Source organism: Dendropsophus ebraccatus, chromosome 3, assembly GCF_027789765.1.
Source record: "Dendropsophus ebraccatus isolate aDenEbr1 chromosome 3, aDenEbr1.pat, whole genome shotgun sequence".
NCBI classification, from domain to species: domain Eukaryota; kingdom Metazoa; phylum Chordata; class Amphibia; order Anura; family Hylidae; genus Dendropsophus; species Dendropsophus ebraccatus.
In genome coordinates this window covers 114,089,927-114,108,220 of record NC_091456.1, presented here as the reverse complement: position 1 = coordinate 114,108,220, position 18,294 = coordinate 114,089,927, and the positions used below count along the sequence as shown (strand labels likewise).

At 40.1% G+C, this 18,294-nt stretch overlaps 1 protein-coding gene across 1 annotated transcript in view; it reads right to left on the bottom strand.

The window, feature by feature from the left end:
• Positions 1 to 778: 778 nt before the first annotated feature.
• ATP8B3 (ATPase phospholipid transporting 8B3) overlaps positions 779 to 18,294 on the bottom strand; it is a 317,397-nt gene continuing 299,881 nt past the window's right edge. Inside the window, exons 27-28 of the mRNA XM_069963518.1 lie at positions 9,305 to 9,435; positions 779 to 1,000 (exon numbers count right to left, since the gene is read on the bottom strand). Of these exons, the coding sequence (XP_069819619.1) occupies positions 779 to 1,000; positions 9,305 to 9,435 (353 nt within the window). The remainder of the gene's footprint in view (positions 1,001 to 9,304; positions 9,436 to 18,294) is intronic.

Sequence of the window (18,294 nt, the reverse complement as noted above, 5' to 3'; positions counted from 1 at the left end):
AAAAATGCTATATGTAAATATGAAAATGCAAAAATGGAAATTGCCTGTGCTGTATTCTCATAGGCAAAATCCAATGTCCTTACGGGGTTAATGGTACAGATATTATAGAACAGAACACTACAATTTATGTTTGTTTTTGTTTTTTTGTTAATCATCTGATTCATGGGGAAAGGGAGGGATCCAATACAAACTTTCAGGAAACTCTGCCTTTGGCTCCTGAGCTCCCTCCATGCTACCTGTCCCAACTGTTTCTGTACCAGTACATAAGGGAGATTCATAGTATCTTGATGTTTTTTGTGGTGCTTGGTACTAAGGCTATTTACTGTGATTTCTGCACCAGAACTGTTTGTAGGGAGCTTCATGGCAAGAGTTTCCATAGCAGACAGCTGTATGCTATCTGTATGCTATATCTTTGACAGGTACACCTCCTAGTAACTTACAGAACATATGCAAGTACCTCAAGGGGGCAGTATACAAGGGGGCAGCCATACAATGCCCAGTCTGTGTTATACTGTCTGAATTACAGATCTTAGGGATGCATGCATACGCACAGCATGTCATTAGACTATAGAGGTGTTCAGTACATTGCCCGTATCTAAAATTAAAACAAAATAAAAATTTTTAGCTACTCATGCTATTCTAAGCAAAGCAAAAACATATTTGCATCGTAACTGATGCACATAAAGGATGCAATGATCCAAAGGCACAACTAATCCCTTTGTTCAGAACAGTATATGAAAGGAGCATAAACAATGATAGGGTATTTTATATGACTTTTTTATGAATTATGGTCTGATTCATCTTTGGTGGCATTTCCAGGAACCTCTGGAACATTTGGTTTAGACCTGCGTAGGCTTGTTCCCTTTGTAATAAGATCAGCATAACCTTCTTTGTGGGAAAAAGCATAGCTGGATCTGCGATTTAAACTTCCTCTTTTGAAAGGTGTTCTCATTGCAACTGTATTAACATCAGTTTGTCTTTTTGTCCCATAGGATTTTCGCTGTAAGTAAAAAAGTATGTTAGTCAGTTCCATAATCTAAGTATTGACAAATAACATACAGTATCTTGAGACTTCTAGTAGAGAAAGTATAAAAAAGAACACGATTCTCCTAAAAAGAATGTTAATTTTTTTCATTAACTGTAAAAATAAATTTAGGGGGAGGTTTATCAAACATGGTGTAAAGTGAAAATGGCTCAGTTGCCCCTAGCAACCAATCAGATTCCACCTTTCATTCCTCACAGACTCTTTGGAAAATGAAAGGTAGAATCTGATTGGTTGCTAGGGGCAACTGAGACAGTTTCACTTTACTTTTTTAAATGTATTCCATTAATCACAACAAGTATAGAGGTTGTTTTGCTACTTTTTCTAGTTTGTTTCTGACAATGTTACAGTATAACTATTTTAAGTGGATTTCATACCATATGAAGATGTCCTGTACCATGGTTTGGGAACAGGTCTGCTATTAGCTCAAATAGCACAAAAATTATAAATTTGATCTATCCACTAGGGGACATTTCCATTGATTAACAAACTAAATACCCACAGATTAAAGATTAAAATAATGCTTGAAACAATATAAACAAATTTGAGAGGGTTATCGTTTTTATGCATATGCTCAGGGAGGTGGGTATTAAAAAAAAGAAAACATCCCCCCCCTCCCTCCCTCCTATTGGCTCAATCCCCTTAAATCTGAAGTGCACACACTGGGCTCATCTCACGATATGCGAGATGACTACGCAATCTGGTACTAAAGAAGGAGATAAATCTTGAAAAAGTGCACACTGACGATAATATGGGACATATATTATCCCTTACACCTGTCCTGGGACAGAAGATATAACAAGAACGCACAACAACCAACCAACAAAGTGTACGGTTCACACTAGATATCCCCTTATTACTAGAATACAATGCAACCAATCCCACAACAACTACTCAGCAATAAGGAGTCGCAACTCCTTGCTCATATCCATTACTCTGCAGTACCAACGTTAATAACTAATTGACGCTTTTATGTAGCCCTATCTATTTTGTGGACTGTCAATTGAATGATATGACATTCTCTGTTAAATTGTTTACCCCCTTGTTTACTTCACTTATTATTATTACTGTAAGAAAAAAAAGGATAAAAGATTTTCTTATGTAAATGCAATTTTATTGAAAAATAAAAATACAGATTTGGAAAAAAAAAAAAGAAAACATACACTCACCTTCCTAGTTCCCTTCCCGCTGATGGTATCACAGAGATCCAGTCCCTGTTGCACAGGGATTTTGAGTTTGTGGATTTGTATGTATAGGAATACTACAGATTGATTTCCACTCATTGTTCTGAAGTTATCTGTAACTTATTAAGCCAGGGGGCAGAACCAGGGGTCAGAGAGCAAAAACGTATGGCAGAAAGGAAGGAATGTCAGCCGAACAACACCCTTGGAATTTACTAAAGATGAATCACTTGGAAATTTGTTTTGCGAAGTTTGCAAATATTCGCAAATCACATACAAACGAATCTAAAACAAATCTAAACAGGCAAACTAAAGTAGCTACAATAGTGGGACAATTACAGAGTAGCGATTTTTTTCAAAGGCTGTTGCTGTGACAGTGTCAAAGATTGGAAAACGTCAATTTATTTTAGAAATGTAAATCAGCCTGTCAATCATTCAATCTCCATCATGGACAGTAGTGGACGTAGTGGGCATAATATTAGTTTTCTCCCAGGACAGCAGTGGACATTGGCAAATGAGTTATTAAGATGGACATTTTGTTCACTTTGACTTCCTATTAAGCTCACCCAGCACCCAGTCACTTGGTATAATGAACAACCACCCAGTTACTTAGTTTACTGGACAATGGCTTGACTGCTCCCACAGAAAACCACCCACAACCCACCCCCTATCCTCTCTGTCCCTATCTCTGTGTATTTCTCTCCCTGCTCTAACTGCCTGCTGTGACCTACTCTCCACTACACACAGCCGACTGGCCACCTCCAAGAAGCCAATCACCTTATATAGAAGGTGATGGGTGGGGGGTGTTGCTGACATCAGTCGGGTTTGCAGCTGACTGGAGGGGAGCAAGTAATTATGGATAATACCTTGCTCCCGCCAAAAGAGAGCACTGTAAGCTAACATGTCTGGACGCCATGTTTAGCAAATTTGTTAAACGAATCACTGTAAATGCTCTTTACTGCGCAAAGACAATTGCAGCACGATTCACAGTGAATCTGCTTCACTAGACTCGCTTAGCTCATCTTTACAATATACACAGCCCTTACTGACCCCTGGGCTGTTATTGGACTTACCGTGTTAAGAGTATAGTGGCTTATCCATACCCGGCTGGTTGATTGACTTGGACTGTATACCATTCTATATTTTGCTCCTAGTCAGCATAGGGAACATTGCCAAGTTGGAGGCTTCTATTTAGGGCAGATCATTCAAGCAGGCAGGGACAATGGGCTGTGTTCAGTACAAGCCTTATCATCACAGGCCAGACTAAATACTGCTATTTCTCATGGAACGCAATGATGGTGCTAGTAGAACAGATGCAAGGCCTGACACTGTTGGTGCAGGAGGAGACAGCAACACTAGACCTTCACAGTTTCAGTTTGCCGCAACAGTTCAACCCATTCCCCTGGAACCCCCTGTCCAAGTCCAAGACAATATTTTCAGAGATAGAAAGGCCTTTATGGTCTTCTGAAAGAGATCTCTGTTATTTTTTTTCACCTCAGTCCAAGTTCCTCAGGAAGTGAGGCACAACGTTTAGGGATTAATAAGTTACTTCTGCAGAGAGCCTTCTCCCTACCCATGATGGGTCTAATGTAAAACGAATCTAAGAGGGCAGACTCCACTTTTTACTCTGTGACCGGATAAAAGACCAATTGACAAATATTGTGCGTCGTTTAATCGGTGATGCTTTCCATCCCGTTGGAATGACCTGGATCTTTATTTTCAGTTCAAACTAGGACTTTCTGACGCCATAAAAGACCTCTTGGTGGCTTAGCATAAACTTGATGAGGCCATGACATAGTGGTAAAGCTTGATTGTTATAGACAGAACTAACATGAGAGGTCTTCAATACCAGTGCAACGATTTATGACAACCCCTTCTGTCATCACTCTACTCCAGTCATTTCAGTAGTCAAGGAACCTATGCAGCTTGGAGCCTCCTCTGCTAGTGAACAGAAAACCCTTTGTAGGACTCAGGGGCTCTGTTTCTACTGTGGTGGTGCAGACCACTTCTTTCAGGAGTATCCTGAAAAAAGTCTAAGCTTGAAAACTTCAAGCACAGCACTGAAATGCGTTGTCCATTTTTTCAATAAGGTTAATGACCCTATGTTTTTCTTTGTCTTTTTTATGTGGCTGTAACATGTGCTCAAGCAAAAGTTCACAGGACTCATTTTCCTAAGGAGCTTTGTCTTTTGCCTGTACCCAAATGTTCCTGTACCCACATCTTAATTTTCTTTTGATTCTTCTTTTAAATTGGTTTTGTCAGATAATCTTACTCTCCAAAATCTCTAATAAACATATCACATTTCATGGTATTTTTCAGACTGCTGTGTGTATGTAGTGAAAGTGATCTGCCAGGACCTAGCCGATTTGGAGCATTATTAACGCTGCGAGTCGGTACGTGTGAAGCTACCCTAACAGACACACCGGTTGACTTATTTGCTTCGGACTGAAGATGAGTTGAATAATCACGGTAATAATAGTAGTTCATCAAGCACTTTTTCTGTTACTGATTGTGACCATAACAATGTGGAGGTTATCGTAAAAGATCTGGGCACCGTCTGGGTCCAGGATGCGACCAAAAATGCACAATTTTCCACTTTGGGATTTTGTTACGCTTACGCTGTTTACCGTGCAAGGTTAGAAATTAAATAAATTAATAATTTGGGCAATTACGCACACGCCGATACCAAACATGTTTATTTATTTTTATTTATAACATGGGAAAAGGAGGGGGATTCAAACTTTTACTAGGGGAGGTTTTTTTTTTATCAATAATAACACTATTTATTTATTTCATATACTAAAAGCCCTCTGTCGTTAAGGGGTTAATGGTGTGAGGTGGCATTTCTTTGGAGAGTCGCAAAGCCCTCCATGTGCTCCCCAGAGTACACTGACTGCCATTAGGTACCGAGATGAAGTCCTCAGACCCCTTGTGAGACTATATGTTGGTGCGGATGGTCTTGGATTTATTCTAATGCAGGACAATGCTAGACCTTAAGTGGATCGAGTGTTCCTGCAAGATGAAGGCATTAAAGCTATGGACTGGCCCGCCTGTTTCCCAGACCTGAATCTGATTGAGCACATCTGGGACATCATGTCTCACTCCATCCACCAACGCCACGTTGGACCACAGAGTGTCCTCGTACAGTAGAACCCCCTCTTTGTGCCCCATATATTAGGTAGGCTCCTTTGTGATGCCATACAGTAAATAGATCCCCTCTGTGCACCCATATAGTAGTTATTGCCTTGGTGTGGACTAGCAAAAAAGGAAAACCATTTTGATAATCTATGCTCCACTTGCCTGATGTGTGGATGGAGGGGAGTCAACAGCAAGGCTGGGAAGGGGGGGGGGTGTACTTTCCCCCTGTGCCCAATTTACCATCATTTTACACCTAAAAACAGGCGGAGATCATGGTGGAAATCTAGACCAGATCAAAGCTGTGTAGATTTCTGAGGATGGCACATTTTTTGCTCTTTTTGTTTATCCTCCCTTCCTTAAAAGCTGAGCCTGCTCCCTAGACAGCTGGCAGTCTGAGCACTGATCTCACTATAGCATTGCATAGACCAGTATTAGCAATCTAATGCTTATAAAAAAAAAGTCCCTAGGGGGACTTCAAATGTGTAAAAGTAAATATCTAAGTAAAAAAAAGTTTGAAAAAAATATAAAAGATAACTCCCACAACCCAAATCACCCTCCTTTTCCCATTTTTAAAGTAAAAAAAATGTAAACCAAAATTAAAAAAAAAAACATTCACTGCTCAAAAAATAAAGGGAACACTTAAATAACACAATATAACTCTAAGTGAATCAGACTTCTGTGAAATCAAAATGTCCACTAATGCTGCGTTTACACGGAATACACGCAATAACGATTGCATTTGAGCGATAATCGTTCCGTGTATACATAGCAAACGATCAAGCGATGAGCGGAAAATCATTCATTTTGATCTTTCAACATGTTCTCAAATCGTCGTTCATCGTTCGCTAAAAATTTGCAGATCGTTTCGTGTAAACAGTCTTTCAAAGATTCACCCTATGTAAAAGATTTTTCTTACGATTTTTCTAACAATTTATTCTTCTAAACGCTGATCGTTATAAAAACCAAATTGTTGCTTCAAAATCGTTAAACGATCGGATCGATTGGGCGAATTATCGCTCCGTGTAAACGTAGCATTAGGAAGCAACACTGACAAACAATTTCACATGCAAGACTAACTCAAAAAGGAGTGGTTTTGCAGATGGGGACCTCAGACCACTTCTCAGTACCTATGCTTTGTGGCTGATGTTTTGGTCACTTTTGAATGTTGGTGGTGCTTTAACACTTGTGGTAGCATGAGACGGAGTTTACAACCCACACAAGTGGCTCAGGTAGTGCAGCTCATCCTGGATGGCAAGAAGCAAGAAGGTTTGCTGTGTCTGTCAGTGTAGTGTCCAGAGACTGAAGGCTCTACCAAAAGAGAGGCCAGGATACCAGGAACCCTGTGCTCTTTACAGATGAAAGCAGGTTCACATTGAGCACATGTGATAGAGTCTGGAGACGCTGTGGAGAGTGATCTGCTGCCTGCAAAATCCTTCAGCATGACTGGTTTGGCAGTGGGTCATTAACCCCTTAAAGACAGAGCCAATTTCGATTTTTGCACTTCTGTTTTTTTCCTCCTTGTGCTTAAAAGGCCATAGCAGTTGCATTTTTTCACCTAGAAACCCACATGAGCCCTTATTTTTTACACCACTAATTGTACTTTGCAATGACAGGCTGAATTTTTTTCATAAAAACACTGCAAAAAAAAAAACAAAAAAACGCATTTTGTTTATTTATGGGGTATTTGTTTTTACGCCGTTCTCCCTGGGTTAAAACTGACTTGTTAATATATGTTCCTAAAGTCGTTACGATTACAACGATATGTAACATGTAACTTTTCTTTTATCTGATGGCCTGTAAAAAATTCTAACCATTGTTAACATAAATATGTTCCTTAAAATCGCTCTATTCCCAGGCTTATAGCGCTTTTATCCTTTGGTCTATGGGGCTGTGTCATTTTTTGCGCCATGATGTGTTCTTTCTATCGGTACCTTGATTGCGCATAAACGACTTCTAGATCGCTTTTTATTACAATTTTTCTGGATTTGATGCGACCAAAAATGCACAATTTTCCACTTTGGGATTTTGTTACGCTTACGCTGTTTACCGTGCAAGGTTAGAAATTAAATAAATTAATAATTTGGGCAATTACGCACGCGCGATACCAAACATGTTTATTTATTTTTATTTATAACATGGGAAAAGGAGGGGGATTCAAACTTTTACTAGGGGAGGTTTTTTTTTTATCAATAATAACACTATTTATTTATTTATTTATTTCATATACTAGAAGCCCTCTGTCGTTAAGGGGTTAATGGTGTTAGGTGGCATTTCTTTGGAGAGTCGCAAAGCCCTCCAAGTGCTCACCAGAGTACACTGACTGCCATTAGGTACCGAGATGAAGTCCTCAGACCCCTTGTGAGACCATATGTTGGTGCGCATGGTCTTGGATTTCTTCTAATGCAGGACAATGCTAGACCTTAAGTGGATCGAGTGTTCCTGCAAGATGAAGGCATTAAAGCTATGGACTGGCCCGCCTGTTTCCCAGACCTGAATCTGATTGAGCACATCTGGGACATCATGTCTCACTCCATCCACCAACGCCACGTTGGACCACAGAGTGTCCAGGAGTTGGCGGATGCTTTAGTGGATGTGGAGGCATGTGGGGGTCACTGACAATACTGATCCTCATTTTGACTTGTTTTAAGGACATTATATTAAAATTAACCTGTAGTCTGTTCTTCCACTTAATTTTTTTGTGTGACTCCAAATTAAGGCCTCCATTGGTTAATAAATGTGATTTCCATTGATGATCTTTGTGTGATTTTGTTGTCAGCACATTCAACTTTGTACAGAACAAAGTATTCAATGATAATATTTCATTCATTCAGATCTAGGATGTGTTATTTGAGTGTTCCCTTTTTTTCAGCAGTGTATTTGGTATTGCTGCATGCAGAATTGCCTGACCTATTAAAATATAATGTTCTTTTTGCCCCCAAATTAAATCTTTCTGGCAGAGAATTCACTTTGCCATCACATGTCCCCCACACATTTCCCTTGCAACCTGCCTAGGCTCCCTTTGGTCAACTACATAAAACTCATACAAATCCCCCCTCATAAACATACACACCAACTCTTTCACATCTCAGCAGCTACTAGAAAAACAAACCTGATTAGCATCCAATGCACATATCCTCTATATTTTTCTAGAAAAACCCACCTTCCAATTGCGGATGGATTGGGTAAAGGTATCTCTGCAAAAAAAATCTCGAGTCTTTATTTATTTAAATTTTTTTTACTTACGGACCTCTAATAACAGACTACTTCCACCTCACATTAAGCATTAAATTAGAAGATGCTTCAACTCAACCACATGGTATTGAGAACAGAATGTCATAGGGAATGACCCTTTAACCTAAAATCACTTCAGACTCAATGTGCAAATGGTATATTTTTATGGAGACTTTCTTCTGTAGTTTGGGGGGGGGGTCTGTTTTTGGCAATTCTCATGTCTGTATTGGGTCTGTGTACTGCCATTAGCAGTGAGCTGTTGCATTTTTTTTTGTGTGTGTGTTTTTGCGTATTTTTCATGTGCTTACCTACTTTACCCATATATGAAATTTAGCGGATGCTATTTTTGCATATTGCAGATCCGTAAAACTAAAAGAGGATGAACACAGCCCCATTGAAATCAACTACAGAACATGTGAATTTGGCTTTTTAGTTAAACAAACTTTTAACAACAGCATTTGATCAATGGTGGCTGCTGAAGTTGGATGTAGCCCTAGGGAGTCTGTATTCATGCTTTCCAGGATTGCCTAGGGCTGCATCCAACTTTAGCAGCCACCGCTAATCAAATGCTGCATGTATGGCTTCTGTTACTAGTTTGCGCAACTCTATTAACAGTAAAATTACATAATCCTATAGTATATTTAAAGATAATTCATTTTCAGCGTTACATCCTAACATCTTGTCTAGTCTGATTTGTGCAGGTAATACTTACATGGTGTACTCGGTTATGACCATACATATTGGTGATAAAACTGGCAAGAAGTGAAGGAAGAATGCTTATTCCTACTGCTAGCAAAATTATTAGCCAGATGAATCCATGACATAATGTATTTCTGTTTGCATCTGAAAGAAATAAGCATTATATTTTCTTAACATAAATATAAGCCTGATTGAATATTCAAATTAGCAATATATGTTTTATAATTTGATGTGGAAAGTTTTTATGGTGGTGTGCATGTACAAAGACCCTGACTGATGGCGGAAAGGAAAAGTGCACAAATACTGAACTGGCTGGAACTTTTTTTGTTTAGCTCTTCTGGGAGATTAGGGGTTAGCAATATAAAGGATATCGCTTAAACACCACTTTACAAAGTCCCTTTACTTCCTTATTGTCTTTCCTAAATCTATATTTGTATTCTCAAGTACAGTGGTGCCTCGTTTCTCATTCCTCTGAACTTGAACATATTGGTGCTCTAACAATATTTTCAAGAAAAGTTTCAGAACTCTTGCTCGGTTTTCAAACATGTTTTAGGCAATCAGTTTTGAAGTAAAAAACCACATAGTGCAGGTGCTTTTGGCATCACTGTGTAGCTAAACTGTGTTCCCTATTTGCCACTGGCTTGAGTCTTCCCCTCCATTCCTCCCCTCTACTGTATTGTTGGTATCAGCTAGCTCCTCCAGCTGACACCATACACCTGCGCTATAAAGAATAAGGGTCCATGTGTGTGCACTGTAGTGATGAAATTGTACATTTTTCAATGAAACATACAGGCACAACAGTTAGCTATTGGTGGATGTTGCATGGGAAATAAATGATCGGCTCTCAAACAGCTTACCAGACCTGATTGTGGTTAAGAACAGGGGTACAACTGTACTTGCAACTAGCTCACTGGCAGTAAGAATACCCATGTCTAGCTCTTAATCCCCAGTTATAAAATACCCCATTCAAAACCTTGCGGTGCTCATTTTACTTAAATACATATAGTACATTTCCCCTATACAGAGTTGGCATACATGCTGCGGATTCCATAACAGAATTCTCAGGTAAATCAAGGTAAGATCTTGACACAGCATGAAGGATCTCGATTGCCTTCTTCAGCAAAGAAACCTAATGAAGAAGGCAATAGAGATCCTTTGAAATGCATTGTCCTGATAGTATGATAAAAAGTTGCTGGATACAGCCTTATATGTCTTGACCAACGGTCAGGAGTGCCAGTTGAAGCCACTAGTTTTTGTTTTCTGCATTCTCCATAGAAAGCAGACTGCATTTTGTACAAAAGACTCCCCTCATGCAGCCGTTAAGGGTAAACAGAGAGGGCTCTGCATTTAAATAGTATCTGTGCCCCCTCTCCCTGGTGTCTAGTGGGGGATCTCCCCCCGCGATGCGATGAGTTGGGGCTCAGCGTCGGAATGATGCTAGATCTGGCTTGGCAATCAGTGTATCTGGTCTGCAGTAGACCAGTATAATAGAACACTGATCTGATGGATCATTGCTCTATTATATACACAGCATTGATCTCAATGGGAGATCAGTGCTGTGTATATAGATGTCCCCCAGGGGGCTTCTAATTACTGTATGTAAAATAAAAATAAAAAAAGTTTTTTTTTATTAATAAAGAATCCCCTCCCCTAATAAAAGTTCAAATCACTCCCCTTTTCCAATTTTATAAAAAAAAAAAAAAAAAAAAAAAACATATTTGGTATCACCGCGTGCATAATCGCTTGAACTAAATTATCACATTCCTGATCTTGTACGGTAAACTACGTAAGGGCAAAAACCAGCCAAAGTGCGCATTTTTGTTTACATCAAATCCAGAAAAAATTTAATAAAAAGTGATCAAAAAGTCACATATACCCAAACAAGGTACCGAAAGAAAGCAATTTTAAAAACATGCAAGTTACATATTGTTGTAATCGTACTGACTGAGGAACATAGATAACATGTCAGTTTTACCATAGGGCGAACAATCAAAACACAAAACCCGTCAAAATAAAAGGAATTGCACCTTTTCTTCCAATTTCACTGCACATATAATTTATTTCTGGTTTTGCAGCATATTTTATAGAAAAATTGGTGTTGCAAAAAATAAAGGCTCATGTGGGTCTGTAGCGGAAAATATGCAAGCGCAGTGGCCTTTTAAACACGAGCAGGAAAAAACTAAAGCACAAAAATGAAAACTGGCTCTGTCGTTAAAGGGGTTGTGTGGGAAGTATTCATAGAGTACCTCTGTTACATCTGGATCTGCCTACAATATATTGTAGACTAAAATCGGTGTGATATTTTTCTCACTTCAGGGACTCTTATCATAAGTGGTGGCAATAAGTCTAATGAGTGGTTTTTCCTCTTTTGTTTTTTTATGTTAATGTGTATATCTTTGCTTTGGTTAGGATCATCTGAGGGTAGCTATGAAACCCACCATGTCTCACATGTATGATGGTAAATTAACCATGAATTCTTTATGAATTTTATTAACATATTGGCTTGTCTTTGTGTACGATATACACCTTTGTGGGTTTTAAGAAAAGCATTAAATGTTGCTTATCTCCATGGAAATTACAAAGAAAGAATTATTGGCTCACTTGCTGTAAAAAAAAATCTATCCATTTAGCCTTTGTCATTAATTGGTGGCAATCTAGTTCTCTCTACATGAAATCCAGTAAATGCTGGTTGGGCACTGCAAATTCGTATAATGACTATAACAGTGCAATCAAAATCTGAGCTAAATATGCAAAATGGTGCTCCTCCATTTCTGAGCCCTGCCGTGTGACTTAAATGGGTACTGTCATTAAAGAGACTCTGTCAGCAGGTTGATGCTGTCCTATCTAAGGGTAGCATAAACTAGAGAGAGAGAAACTGAACAGAATGATGTATCACTTACATTGTTCTGTGCAGCTGATTTAGAGATCCTGAATAACATGGACAATAAGTACTGTAGTCCTCTCCATTATGTGTGTGAGCCTAGTAGTCCTCATTATTCACAAGAAGGAGAAAACTCCGCCCACCAGCCGCTGATTGGCAGTTATCTATCTATGCTGTGCACAGGCAGTCAACTGTCAATCAGCAGCTGGAGGGTGGAAGGAGGGTTGTGGCAAGAATCCTATTCACCTGTATATTAGAATGGCTGAACAGAATGATGCAAGTAATACACCGATCTGTTCAGCATTTCACTAGTTTATGCTGCTCTCATTTAGAGCGGCATAAACCTAGTGACAGATTCCCTTTAAAAACAACTTTGCACATTCTGGCTAAGGCATCAATAGCATATTTCTGTGTGAAATTTAAAGTTATAAAAAACACACTAAATCTCTCAGGTGGGTCAGGGGTACCAATCTATTCACAATTAGGGCCCTATTCCAAGGAATGATAATTATCGCTCCATGGAATAGAGACAACAATCAGCCGATGATTGTGTCATCGGTTGATCATTTATTTAGGTTCAAGCCTAAAATCATCGGGCACCGAATGCACATATTTGCATGGAAAAGTGGTGTGTGCAGCCGACAACCGGCGATTTCACCAGCATCATACATTAGCTAAGCATGTTGCAGATCTTCTCCTGCGCTTTTTCTTCCTCCCGGTCCCGCGCGAAGCAGCAGCTTCTGTGCGGCCTGTCTGAGCTGACAGACCGCTCAGCCAATCACTGGCCAGAACCGCCGCAGCTGGGAGGAAGAAGGAGTGCAGGAGAAGACCTGCAACATGGATAGGTAATGTATAGTGTTTAACCCCTTAGCGACCCATGACGTATCTGATACGTCATGGTGCCGCGGGGGGTGTTCAGAGCGGGGTCCCGCCGGGACCCCGCTCTGAACGGCGCTGATCCCGGCTGACAAGTGCAGCCGGGCAGTGCCTCTGTTAGCCGGCGTGGGTCCCGTTGCCGCGCCGGCTAACTAAGCACTTCAATGCAGCTGTCAAACCTGACAGCTGCATTGAAGTGCTTTATGCACACTATCCCTGGTGTCTAGTGGGTCGGATCTCCCCCCCGCGATGCGATCACGGGGGGGAGATCCGTTCTTCTGGCCGGCCCGGGTCTCAGCGTCGGAATGACGCTGATCCCGGCTCGGCAATAGATTGCTATGGCCTGCAGCAGGCCATAGTAATCTATGACCGATCTCATGGATCTTTGCTGTGTATATACACAGCATTGATCTCTATGAGAGATCAGTGCTGTCTATATAGAAGCCCCCCAGGGGGGGCTTTTACAGTCCATGTAAAAAAGTGTTTTTATTAATAAAAAATCCCCTCCCCTAATAAAAGTCCAAATCACCCCCCTTTTCCCATTTTATAAATATAAATTAATAAATAAACAAATAAATAAACATATTTAGTATGCCACACACGTAATCGCCCGAACTATTAATTAATCACATTCCTGATCTCGCACGGTAAACGGCGTCAGCGCAAAAAAATTCCAAAGTGCAAAATTGCGCATTTTTGGTCGCATCAAATCCAGAAAAAATGTAATAAAAAGTGATCAAAAAGTCATATATGCGCAATCAAGGTACCGATAGAAAGAACGCATCATTGCGCAAAAAATGACACCTCACACAGCCCCATAGACCAAAGGATAAAAGCGCTATAAGCCTGGGAATGGAGCGATTTTAAGGAACGTATATTTGTTAACAACGGTTTGAATTTTTTACAGGCCATCCGATACAATATAAGTTATACATGTTAAATATCATAGTAATCATAACGACTTGAGGAACATGCATAACAAGTCAGTTTTACCATGGGACGAACGGCGTAAATGCAAAACTCCCCGAAATCAAAACAAATTAGTTTTTTTTTCAATTTGACAGCGCAAATGATTTTTTTCCGGTTTCGCAGCATATGTTATGGAAAAATAATGCCTGTCATTACAAAGTACAATTGGTTTCGCAAAAAATAAGCGCTCATATACGTCTCTAGGTGAAAAAATGCAAGCGCTGTTGACTTAAAATGGAATAAGCAAAAGCGCAAAAACGAAAATTGGCTTTGACCTTAAGGGGTTAAAAAAGGTCATCGGTAACGATGTCCCTGCAGCCCTTGCTAAACGATTATCAGGCCATTTAATAGGCCTAGTAAACGAGCGCCGATCTAGCCAATCGGCGCTTGTTTACATTATTGATCGGTCCCCCATCGTGAAATAGAACCCTTAGTCAAATAACCCTTGGGCTGAAGCCCAGGGCATTAAACCCTGTGCTTTAAACCAGGGCTTTAATTAGTGACTAATAAAAGCAGTATAGAAGTTTAAAACCACAATATCAGGTGGTTAGTATCAATCACTGGTACTAAACTGTCCCGCAAAATACCTTGCAGCACTGGGAAATTTCTTACCCTGACAATCGTTTTTAGAAAGCGGTTGTGCAAATTTTTTGACAGTGAATTTGTGTAATTTTAATATTTCCCCCAATCACAGAAAAGTTTAGCAATTTTTTATCGCTAATTTATGCTAAAAAAGCACAATTTTAGCAATAATTGCACAATTCTCATAAATTTGCACAATTTTAGCAAGAATTGCTAAATTATCTATAAAATTGCATTTAAATACAGTAAAGCTATTTTTCAGTACATCAGTACATTTATTTATACTGTAAAAATAAATTATAGTTGTCAAAATCATAAACACATAGTATATAGGATTAGTTCAGGAGATTATCTAATGTGCCTCTCTGTCTCTCCAAAGTCAGATCCCTGCACCGTGACTGTCAGCATGGGAGCAGAGCTTTGGATCTCCTGTCACTTTCTGGTCACTGTTAAAATTGCTATAATTATTAGTGTGCATTCATTGACAATGGGCAGTGGAGCTAAAAATAGTGAAACCTAGGGGTCAATTAAAACTTCAATAATAAATTTTAAAATTTCACACAGAAAACAAGATTTTTTTGTATATGCCGTAAATTGCAAAAATGCTACATATTGATGCCTCTGTAAGAATATGCAAATTAGTTTTAGGTTACAAACACACTTGGCGGGTCTGCAGCGAGTCTCCATGCTGCAGAGACTCGCTGCAGATCCCGGCCCTATACTTTTAATGGCAGACAAACACGCAGCAGGGATGTACATCCCTGCTGCGAGTTTGTCTGCAGCCCACCCCATTAACCCCCCTGGCCGCCGGAGCTGATACTTCACCTGATCCCGGCTCCGGCAGTTCCCGATGTCTTCAGCAAGCCGGAGCGGGGACCAGGTGAAGTATCAGCTCCCGCGGCCGGGGGGTTAATGGGGTGGGCTGCAAACAAACTCGCAGCAGGGAAGTACATCCCTGCTGCGTGTTTGTCTGCCATTAAAAGTATAGGGCCGGGATCTGCAGCGAGTCTCGCTGCAAAAACGCAGCATGGAGACTCGCTGCAGACCCGCCAAGTGTGTTTGTAACCTTAATGAGAGGTGGTAGAGAATCATTTTGGGCAGAGGAGGAACATAATGAGGTATATTTACCTGTCTCAGTGCCCAGCCAGCGCCACTTCCCGCTCCTGAACCCCGCTGACAGTCTGCAAATCTTTCTTCCTGCTATGTAATGACCCGGCTGACGGATGCCCTGCTCAGCCAGTCAGGGCCGTATTAAGAGCTGCTGCTGCCATAGGCACTATACCTATAGACGCCCCATCGTGGCGGAGCGTGGTTTCGGCCACATGCATTTCTTTACTTGTAGAAGCGTTGTCTGAATCACATTTTTATGATTTTTAACTGCTTAACACATACATTTCTGCATTGAATAAATGATTAGAGCAGTCTGCATATTGTCTGAAGGTATTTTCACCACAGGATTGGTAGATTGGTAGGTAATAGCTCCAGGCGACACAGCCAGACCAGACCTAAACAATACCGCTACACCAGAACTGATCATACCACCCCCTCCCCCCCTCAAAAAGTCACCAGATTGACTGGCAAGTCTGCCTGGGAGGTGGGAGACTAAAAAAATAAAAACAAAAAATCCCCCCCCACCACCCGCAAGGTGCTGCCCTAGGCACTGGACCACGGGTGCCTAGTGGTAGATACGGCCCTGCAGCCAGTCAGTGTCTGAGGCGAGAGACCACTGCAGTCACTGTTTGGCTGAGTAGGCTAAAACCATCCTTTAGTCAAGTTTCAGCTGGGTCGTGACGTACCCCACAGCTGGAAGAAAATGAAATCTGGCGGGGTACGGGAGCCCGGTGATGCGGCGCAGCTCGGGAAGTAGATCCAGTAAGCATATTTTCTTTATTGTGTTCCCCCCCATCTCCTGCCGAAAATTATTCCAGACTAGAGATGAGCGAACCGGGTTCGGGTTCGAGTCCATCCGAACCCGATCGTTCGGCATTTGATTAGCGGTGGCTTGGATAAAGCTCTAAGGTTGTCTGGAAAACATGGATACAGCCAATGACTATATCCATGTTTTCCACATAGCCTTAGGGCTTTATCCAACTTCAGCAGCCATCACTAATCAAATGCCAAAAGTTCAGGTTCAGATGGACTCGAGCATGCTCGAGGTTCGCTCATCTCTATTCCAGACATAACCTTCCTCCCCCTTGCCGGACTTCTCCAATAAAAATATACGTTTTTTTTTATTTTTTATGTCATGACTCTTTTTATACCTCAAAAAACCCCTGAGGACAAGGACTAATGTGATTAATCTGTGGTGAAAAATATTTGTTTTGTAAGTGACAAAAGTTAAAGAAAAAATTTAAGCCTTGAAAAAAGTTTCAGATTTGATGGAATACAAACCTGTTTATATTGGATCTTTTAAATGCTGCAGTCAATAGTTTTTGTATGGCATGGTGAACCTTTGACCAATGCTTTTGCATTTGCTTGCACCTGCACTTTTAATCTGTGGATTGCTCTGCTTTTGTACAGACATATATATATATATATATATATATATATATATATATATATATATATATATATATATATTTCTTTATTTTTCGCTGTCCTAAATTTTAATTATTAAAAATATTTGGATCAAATTGGAAAAAAAATAGACAGTGCCACCGTGTGGCAAAGATTATTGTTTTCATGCACAATGTTTATACCAAACCTTTTAAATGCTGCAGTGAATAGTTTTTGTATGGGATAGTGAACCTTTGACCAAGGCTTTTGCACTTGCTTGTACCCGCACTTTTAATCTGTGCATTGTTCTGCTTTTGTACAGAATTTTTTTTTCACAGTCCTAAATTTTAAATATTAAAAATATTTGGATCAAACAGGATAAAGGAACAGACAGTGGCCACTGTGTGGCAAAGAATATTGTTATCATGCACAATGTGTTCATTGTTATTCTGATGCTCGTTAGTTATGAATATAGTAATATTTGTCCTTTGTATGGTGGTAAAATTGGTCTTGGTATACTGGATTTGGTGGGTACCAGCAATGAAAATATTTTGGTGCTAATGTTTAGCTTTTGTATCTGGTTTCATTGGTATGACTAATGTTGCATTTACACAGAGAGATTTATCTGACAGATTTTTGAAGCCAAAGCCATGAATGGACTATAAACAGAGAACAGGTCATAAAGGAAAGACTGAGATCCATCTTCTTTTCAAATCCATTTCTGGCTTTGGTTTCCAAAGTCAGATAAATCTTTCTGTGTAAATGCACTACAAGGGTCCATTTACACAGAAAGATTATCTGACAGATTATCTGCCAAAGATTTGAAGCCAAAGCCAGAAACAGATTATAAACAGAGATCAGGTTATGAAGGAAAGCCTTAGATTTCTCCTGTTCTCAAATCCATTTCTGTCTTTGGCTCCAAATCTTTGGCAGATAATCTTTCTGTGTAAATGGACCCTAATTGTTAGGTATACAGTATGATACATAGAATAGTGTCTTACAGCAATGTTGTCTGAACTGAGCTTTGGGAACCCCTGAGACATATTGCTGCTTCTTTATCCCATGGTGCATACTGGTGCCCAGCCAAAGAAAGGGAGGAAACAGAGCAGCAGATGACCAAAGAGGATATTTAGCGTGAGAAAATGACATAGGAGAACAGCTTTTTTACATGAATTATGTTATTTTAAATGGCACAACCC